Raw genomic sequence first — 8,817 nt, forward strand, 5'->3', positions numbered from 1 at the left:
CTTCTTCCAGGAATCCACGATTCCTAGAATTTACTCCTATGGTTACATAATCCCGTCGTTCTGTTAAGCTCCAATCGCCCCTGCATTTTAAAGAACAGATGGATCTAATTCGCTGCTGGGGAGTCTGCCAAGGCGGCAGGGCCCCCTCAGCTGTTGTCTGGTGGTGGGCGAGGGCGAGCTGGGATGCTTTCCTTCCCCCCTTGTCCTCCGCTTCCTTGCTTCCGTTATTTTCTGCAGAGTTTTCACTTCAGAGAAAGCAGAATCCTTAAGAATAACCCACTTGGTTCCTGTCTGTGGTCACTTTGAATATAACTGTGCCCCATACCACACCCCCTTGTCTCCCAAAAGTGCCCGGTCCAGACCCCACTACTTCCTCCCCTCCTTCCTGGAAATCACCCAGGCTGCTCCACTGGCTCAGCACATTTCAGAGTTCCCTTCACTTCGTCATTCATTGAGGAGGCGCTGCTGGGTTACTCCACCCACCCAGTGTTCCAATAAAAGGCGCGCGGAGCAGCCAGAGCAGCCAGAGCACCACAGAGGCTGACAGGCTCAGACACCAGCCACTCTCTCCAGCCACGCTCTCTCGTTGAAGCTCATCTCCTCACTCTCCAGCATGAAGGTCTCCGCAGCGCTCCTGTGCCTGTCGCTCACCATGGCCACCCTCACCACCCAGGTGCTCGCTCAGCCAGGTAAGCCCCTTGCTTCCTTCCCTTTGAAGCGCATCACCCCATCTCTGGGTGATCGTGGCCCATTAGAGCAGGAGGGGGACCCCCAGCCTCACTTTAACAACAAGATCAGGGAACTCGGAGAAGGATGAGGTGTGAGCCTGGTCGCACAGGTGCCCCTGGGCAGAGGCAGAGTGAGGAGTCCAGCCGTGGACCCCAAGTCCAGCCCCTTCCAGGACTCCAGCTGTGGAAACACACCCCCACTGCAGTCACCGCCTCCTTTCAGCAGTGTTCGGGGGGCTGGGGTGATCGCAGAGGGGCAGAGCCCCAGCATCTGGACTGTGCTTCATTCAGCCCAGCTTCTTGAGCCGCGGCTCTGCAAGAGGCGGTGGGCATCAGGCAGCTCATGGCCAGGCATAGGTTACGTGGAGCCGAAGGGGGACCCACGAGAGTTTGCATTATTAACCTAATGACTCTCCCGGGAATTATGTCATTTTAATAATGACATAATTAGTAGCAGTGCTCTATACCCATGTTCCAGCATAGGAAACTGAGTCAGTGTGACATTCTAGCTCTGCAGGATCCACAGAAGTATCGGAATCAAATGGGTTCTACCTCTACTCCTGATTTCTCTTCGCCTTCTCCTAACTACTTCTTTTCTACTCCGATTAAGATAAAAAGAATCGAGTCCATCCTAAAATGCTTTTTCTTTGTTGTTCCTTTTCTAGACGCAGTCACTTCCCCAATCACCTGCTGCTATACATTCACCGAGAGGACGATCCCGATGTCAAAGCTGGCGAGCTACAAAAAAGTCACCAGCAGCAAGTGCCCCAAAGAAGCTGTGATGTGAGTTGAGCCCACCAGCCCTCTCTGGTCCAGTTCTTCCTCGGAGAAAGGGAGCCTCAAACCTTAGAGTCAGAGAGTTACGCCACCTAGTCCAGTCCCCAGGGGTGCCGGGTAGGAATCCTGAGGCCAGGAGGGAAAACGTGACTCCCAGCATCACTCTCCACCTGGGTGCTTATTCAGACCAGGCCAATGTCTTCAGCCAGAAGTCAGGATGGCTTCACCTGGGACAGCTAGGGGAGCAGCTGGGTTCCCTCCTCCCTCTTCTATTTAGTTCCCAGGGCAGCTACTTAGACAAGAATGAGCGGCATGGCTAGGCTGACTTCTCAATGGCACTGCATCTAACTGTCTCTTCTCTCCCCACAGCTTCAAGACCAAACTGGGCAAGGATGTCTGTGCTGACCCCCAGCTGAAGTGGGTTCAGAATGCTGTGACGCTTCTAGACAAGAAAACCCAAACTCCAAAGCCTTGAATGCCCACTCCACAACCCAAGAATCTAAACCTAATTTATTTCCTTCTAACTTTCCCTAAATGCCCTCTGATATTATTTTATTGTATTTTCAAATAATATGAGCTTTGTTTATTGATATGAAACATGATGTCTTAAGTAATATTAACCTTATTTAAGTTATTGATGTTTTAAGTTTATCTCCCATGGACACTTGTGTTTTTTAGACATGGAGACTTTTGTCTAAATTGCTTCCCTCTGTGCACTTCAGTTCCACCCCTGAAATGGCATGAGGGTCCTTGCAACTATCATGAATACAAACACGTGTTGTCTTAAATTCTAAGGTATTGCTAAAAACGTTATTGTGGAGATGTATATGATGTTACTATAGAGCAATATATATATTTTTGTACAAAACCTGACTTTTGGTGTTTTCTTGAAGGAAATTAAAAAGCTGAGTATTTGCTTGGTGACGAGGGAGGGGCAAGGTTTCAGAGGACAGGGCTCATGTTTTGGAGGAATGAGAACGTGGATTGCCTTGGTCCTTTCCCCTAGGTAGGCTCATCTGAGTGCCTACACAAAAATCTTTAGGGCAAGACTCAATCAGGCCTTCTACCCCTACCATTCCAACCCCAACACTGCCTGCCCAAGTCCCAACTACCCTCGTGACTCCTTTAGCAAGAGTCCCACCCTCATTTCTTTTCTTAGAGTCCCTGAGCCAGCCCCCAATCTTTCCCCTAATCGATTGCAACTACCTCCAATCTTTCCCCATTCAAGTAATTCTCCAACTTGGAGTAATATGGACACTGCAGACCTTGGGAAATCAGGGGGAGACTTAATGACCCTCAATAAGATGGTTAGATTAGAATTTCATAAAGAGGGTATGACTTGAATTTAACCTTGATGAAGGAGAAGTGGGGGGGGCGTTTCTTTAAAAATTACAAGATTATTAAGAAAAGAAGGAAGAGAATAAGCAAATACCTAGAGGTAAAAAAAAAAATGATGACAGGTACATCAAAGAGGGAGAAAATTGCCCTAGCCAGTTTGGCTCAGTGGATAGAGCATCAGCCTGTGGACGAAAGGGTTCCAGGTTCGAGTCCGGTCAAGGGCACATACCTTGGTTGTAGGCTCCTCCCAGGCCTGGGTCCTGGTGGAGAATCAATGGAAAAATATCCTCAGGTGAGGATTTAAAAATTAAAATTAAATAAATAAATGATTTTTTAAAAAGAGGGACTAAACTGATCAGGTTCCCATTGGGATCCATGTCTTGGTCAAGTGATGGGGATGTTTAGAAAGGAAGGTTGAGTAAAGGATTTTGAATGTCAAGGTGGTTAGTTAGTACTCCACTTCATAAGTTAAAAAATGTTGAAAACATTCGCTCCGCTGAAGGACACGCCAGGTTCCGAGGTCCCCAGGTTCTGAGGTCCCAAGGTGAGTTTCAGGAAATGTAACTTAGTGGCTTCATGCTCACTTGGAGAGACAGGGACAAGGGAGAGGTTACTGCCATGGTCACGAGAGGAGGTGATGAGGACCTGACTATGGAGCCACAGAGTCAGCCTTGGAAAAGAAAGAGTTGGGCAGGTGAAATGTTGAGTGTGGTAGATGGAGGAGACAGACCTGTGATCTAAGGTACAGAAGGCCCTTCCTCAACCCACATTTTAAGGAATCAGCTTCCCTGAAACCAGAATGTCCTTCTCCCCATCACTATCCACCCATCCCCACCCCAGAAGGCCGGAATCATCCATTTCCACGGATGGGCCTTTTTATCTGAATGTCCACCTAAACCAGTGGTTCTCAACCTTCCTAATGCCACGACCCTTTAATACAGTTCCTCATGTTGTGGGGACCCCCAATTTCATTGTTACAAATTGAACATAATTAAAGCATAGTGATTAATCACAGAAACAATATGTAATTATATATGTGTTTTCTGATGGTGTTAGGTGACCCCTGTGAAAGGGTCATTCGACCCCCAAAGGGGTCGCGACCCACAGGTTGAGAACCTCTGACCTAAAGTCTGCATTCCCGTGCATAGTGTCTGACCTACTTCGGAGGTATCTGACCCACGTGGGGACAGATGGACCCTGCTCTAAGAAAAGCCGGTATCTTACCAATCGAATAAATTTCGCATGCAACTGACCTTCCCAATTCGATGGGGAGATGGCTGCTGGGCCAAGCCAGACCAGGCAGTGCCTCTGGCAGCCTGAGGTGCTGGGGAGACCCTGGCTGGAAGAAGGACACAAGGGCTTTAATTGCAGAACTGGCACTGACCCAGCAGGTTGGGTGTTCTGAGTCTCCATAAATAAAGTGAGGCTAACCATGTGTTACCAATAGGAGCCCCACGGGTCCTAGATGTTAAGATATGGGAGTGTGTCTCTCAGAAAACTTCCATTTCTACCAGTGGGAGCTGGAGAGGGAGAGGTGATTCCAGCAAAGCTTCAAGTCACACTTTCTAAACTGCCCTGATCCATCTGACAGCAGACAATTTCCTGGCAGTGGTGTATGGAACTCAGTGCCCGTCATGCCAGGTCCAACCCCTCCCTGCCTCTCTCCCTCTCCTGCAGTCTATAGCCTTAGTCCCCAGTCACAAGTCAGCCTCAATTGCAGTGGATGCCAAGAGGCAAAGGGAGTGGAGTGCGAACCAATGGGACGTCACCACATAACAGGCCCTCTAACGCCAGGCAAGTGAGGTGTGGGGTCTGGACGGAGGGGATGTCAAGAGAAGGGTGGTTGTGTGCTAAAACCCCCAAATAATCTGTTCACACTCCCTTTTCAAGCCACGTCTATTTATTTTGAAGAAATCTGGAACCCAGCTCAGCCTGGGATTCCTTATTCCTTGCATGATGAAATGTGAGCACAAAGCACTGGCCACAGGCCCAGTATGAGGAGAGAATGTTAAGTATAGTGTATTTATTTCCTTGGCTGCCAACAGCCTATTCCAGGAAATCTGTCTATTCCTATCATGCTAAAAAGCCTTCCAGCCTCTGCCTATTGTCAAATTCCAAAGCCACTTCTACATTTTTACTATTTGTTACAGCAGCACCTACTTATACAAATCTGTATTCTTTTTTTATTGTAACTATAACAGGGTATTATAAAATTAATGGCTTAAAGCAACACACATTATCTTAAATTCTGGCCGTCAGAAGTCTTTCTGGAGGCTCTAAAGCAGAATTAATTTTCTTGCCTTTTCCAATTCAATAGAAGCTGCCTGCATTCCTTAGCTCGTGGCCCCCTTCCTCCATCTTCAAGGCCTCATTAAGTCCCCCCCTTTCTCTCCCTCCCTTTCTATGTCTGTCTCTCTCTCTTCTCTGCTTCTGTTATCACATCTTGTCTCTGATTCTTACTATCCTTCCTCCATCTTATAAGAACATTTGTGATTATACTGGGCCTGTCCAGATAATCTCAGCATCTCCAGATTCTTAAATTAATTATATCTGCAGAAGTCCCTTTGCCACATCAAGTAACATGTCACAGTTTCCGGGGATTGGATTAGGACGTGGGCCTTCTTGGGAAGGGGTTATTATTCAGACCACCACAGCTAGGGACCAGGCAAAAGTGTACAGTAGGTAGCTGGGCACGTGACCTGGCCTTTGAGATCTGGTTTGGCCTATAAATTTTGAGATCACCTTGTACAAATCACCTTTCATCGGTGGGCCCTTAGGTTATGGACTTACTTTGCGCATCAAGTAGTTCCTAAGTTTCCTATGCATTAAAGTCACTGGAGTTCCTTCCAAAACATCAGTACATCCCCAAGGACTATGACTTAGCATGTTGAAATGAGGAAGACTACTCTTCCCATTGGTCCATTTTACGAGTTCCCTGGGAGATCCGGGTGCACAGGTGAGTGGGGGGGCCCTGTGCTCCTCAATTCTCCCACGTTCAGGATGCTGGCATTGCTGGCCGGTTCTGCAACCTCTGGCTTGGGCTTTCTTCGTGTCCTTTGTTCTGACCTAGATTTGGTCAACTTACAAGCAGGAGTCCCTTACAAGGGACTGTGGAGGCCAGAAATCTAGGACCTTGTATAGTTCAACAATCCAACTATTTAGCCATCCCAAGCAGTGAGATGGAATATTTAAAAGGTTTTAAACAACAAAATACCCATAAAACCTTCCAAGGCCTCAGGAAGGGAGCAGGTTAGAGTACGGCACTCCCATTCAACCTGGAGCCTCGGCCTCTGAGAGAGGCAGGGGTCCGAGGCCAGGACTACACGGAGGGTGGGACTTCACTGTTTCAGAAAAGTCCCAGCAGTCCTTTGCTGAGGGCATTATGTTGCCACGTAAGTTGGAAGCCAAGACTGAAGAAGGCTTGAACTGTTCTACCTAGAGAACAATGTTTGGACCTTCCATGAACTGGCGACAAGCAACGACAGTCACCAAAGAAGGCCATGCCCACCAAGCTGTGTGTCCAGAGTTACTCAAGAGAAGCGATGGGCAAGGAGGAGCTGGGCTGAAGGTCGATCTAGGGGCCCTGGACAAGGGAGCTCCACCCAAGAGCAGGATCAGAGCTCCTGCCCCAGGAATAGGATTTACACAGAAGTATTTCAGAACTGTTATAGTCAGTGATTGCTGGCTGTCCCCCAGTGAGGGTAATTATAGTTCATCTCTTGTTCCTATTTCACCAGGCACATGGGTGTGCCGGGGATAAATTACTCACTTTTTAAAAGTACTAGCATTTTTTCGTTGGAAGCTATAAAATTTACTCCTTTATGGCCTTATCTCCTTTTTTAAAACTGTGTAAGTCTTGCCTGGCTGGTATGACTCAATGGTGGAGCGTAAACCTATGAATCAGGAAGTTACGGTTCAATTCCCTGTCAGGGCACGTGACTGCATTGCAGGCTCGATCCCCAGTAGAGGGCGTGCAGGAGGCAGCCGATCAATGATTTTCATCATTGATGTTTCTATCTCTTTCTTCCTCTCCCTTCCTCTCTGGAATCAATAAAAAAACATTTTTTAAAAAATTGTGTAAGTTTTTAAAAACAGGTTAAAAAAACACAAAACAAAACTCATTCTATTTACCATGTTTAAATGTACAGTTTAGGAGTGTGCAGTATTTTAACATTGTTGTGCAATGGATCTCCAAAACTGTTTCATCTTGCAAACTAAAGCATTAAATGACAACTCCCCATGCCCCCACCCCTCACGGCCCAGACAACCATCATTCTACTTTTTGTTTCGATACCTTTGACTGCTTTAGAACCCTCACATAAGTTGAATTATACCATATTTCTTTTTTGGTTGCTTCCTTATATCACTTAGCATAATGCCCTCAAGTGTCATTCATGGTATAGCTTGGGACAGAATTTCCTTTCCTTTTAAAGGCTAAATAATATTCCATTGTGTGAATGCACCACAGTTTGCTCACCCATCCATCCACTCAACAGCAGACATCAGGTTGCTTCTACCTTTTGTCTATTGTGAATAATGCTGCAATGAACACGAATGTGCACATAGATTTTCGAAATCCTACTTTCAGTTCTTTTTAATATATACCCAGAAGTGGGATTGCTAGATCATATGGTAATCCTATTTTTAATTTTTGAGGAACTGCCGTACTCTTTTCCATAGTGACTGCACTATTTTGCATCCTATCAACAGGGCACAAGGGTTTCAGTTTCTCCACAACCTCACTAACACTTCTTTTTTTTTTTTTAACGGTAGCCATCCTGATAGATATGAAGTGATATCCCATTTTAATTTGATTTTCCCTTCTCTAATGATTAGTGAAGTTGCAAAAATAATATAGAGGGTTTTCATTACCCCTTGCTGAGTTTCCCCTAACGTTAGCACCCTACTTTCTTTATGTCTTGTAAGTTTTATTGCTCTGCTCCACATACCATCTTCAGTATGTGAACCAGGCTGAAGGGGCAGCCTCACCTGGGACATGCCATCCTCATGGTAAAGAGGGGGAAAGGCAACAGGGGGAGCATGAGATGACCATTTCTGCACAGAGAAACGTATGTAACTTCTGCTCATATCCCACTGACCGAAGCTAGACTATTAATGCCACACAGAAGCTGTCCTTCCCGGGGGACATGGTCAAAATCCCTTTGAGGCCCAGAACATCTCCTATCCTGAGTACCTGTAGGACTTGCTAAGGCCTCACCTCTCTCCTATTTCTGAGATAGTCATCTTCCCTCAAGTCCAATACACTGCTTCCTGGAAGCCAATCCACCCCCTAATGTCTCAGTTCAGAAGAAACGGGAGAGTTTAGGGACAACTTTTTCAGGAGGCCATCAGCATCACTGTGAACCTGCCTCCAGTAGCTTTTTATCCCCCGCCCCTCCTCAGTTTCTTACCATGAAAAATAATGACAACTAACACTCACTGCAATTGTGTCCTAGACTTCTAAACAGTCTCATCCCACTTATAATTTACCAACTCATCCATTACTTCAAAAATAAGGTGTTTTTATCATCTTTACTATTATAGATATGGAAACTGAACCACAGGTAGGATGAACAGCTTTCCTATGGTTGTCCAGCAACGTGAGCAATGTTACAGTCCTTTTTCTTTTTCTTTTATTGATATTATTTTTAATCCTCATCTGAGGATATGCTTATTGATTTTTAGAGAGAGAGAGAGAAACACTGACGTGAGAGAGAAAATCGACTGGTTGCCTTCTGTACGTGTCCCAACCGAGGATCAACCCTGCAACCTTTGGGTACACGGATACAGGCTTTTTCCTAAACATGTCACTCAACTGCCTCTTATTTCCCAAGATTTCTTAGTCCTTATTCTGTAAATAAAACAATTAGAACAATGTGGCTTTAAAAAGCTTCAGGCCGTGAAGTTTGTATCAGGCAAATACAGGATGTGGATGGAGCCACTTGCTGAATCTGTGCTCAAGGCAGATGTTACA

The 8,817-nt window shown here is 46.1% G+C and overlaps 1 protein-coding gene across 1 annotated transcript; it reads left to right on the top strand.

The window, feature by feature from the left end:
• Window positions 1-504: 504 nt before the first annotated feature.
• On the top strand, window positions 505-2,368 carry LOC102752374 (C-C motif chemokine 2). The gene is made up of 3 exons (XM_006764035.2): window positions 505-689; window positions 1,394-1,511; window positions 1,875-2,368. The coding sequence occupies exons 1-3, from the start codon at window positions 614-616 to the stop codon at window positions 1,978-1,980; spliced, it is 300 nt and encodes a 99-aa protein (XP_006764098.1). The 5' UTR covers window positions 505-613; the 3' UTR covers window positions 1,981-2,368.
• Window positions 2,369-8,817: the final 6,449 nt, after the last annotated feature.

The sequence above is a fragment of the Myotis davidii genome, unplaced genomic scaffold (assembly GCF_000327345.1).
Source record: "Myotis davidii unplaced genomic scaffold, ASM32734v1 scaffold699, whole genome shotgun sequence".
NCBI lineage: Eukaryota > Metazoa > Chordata > Mammalia > Chiroptera > Vespertilionidae > Myotis > Myotis davidii.

Bases quoted from the DNA above. Each gene is read 5' to 3' on its own strand.
- LOC102752374 (XM_006764035.2), top strand. From the start codon at position 614: ATGAAGGTCTCCGCAGCGCTCCTGTGCCTGTCGCTCACCATGGCCACC. The intron at 690-1,393 runs GTAAGCCCCTTG...TTCCTTTTCTAG, and splicing joins CCAGGTGCTCGCTCAGCCAG to ACGCAGTCACTTCCCCAATC. The intron at 1,512-1,874 runs GTGAGTTGAGCC...CTCTCCCCACAG, and splicing joins TGCCCCAAAGAAGCTGTGAT to CTTCAAGACCAAACTGGGCA.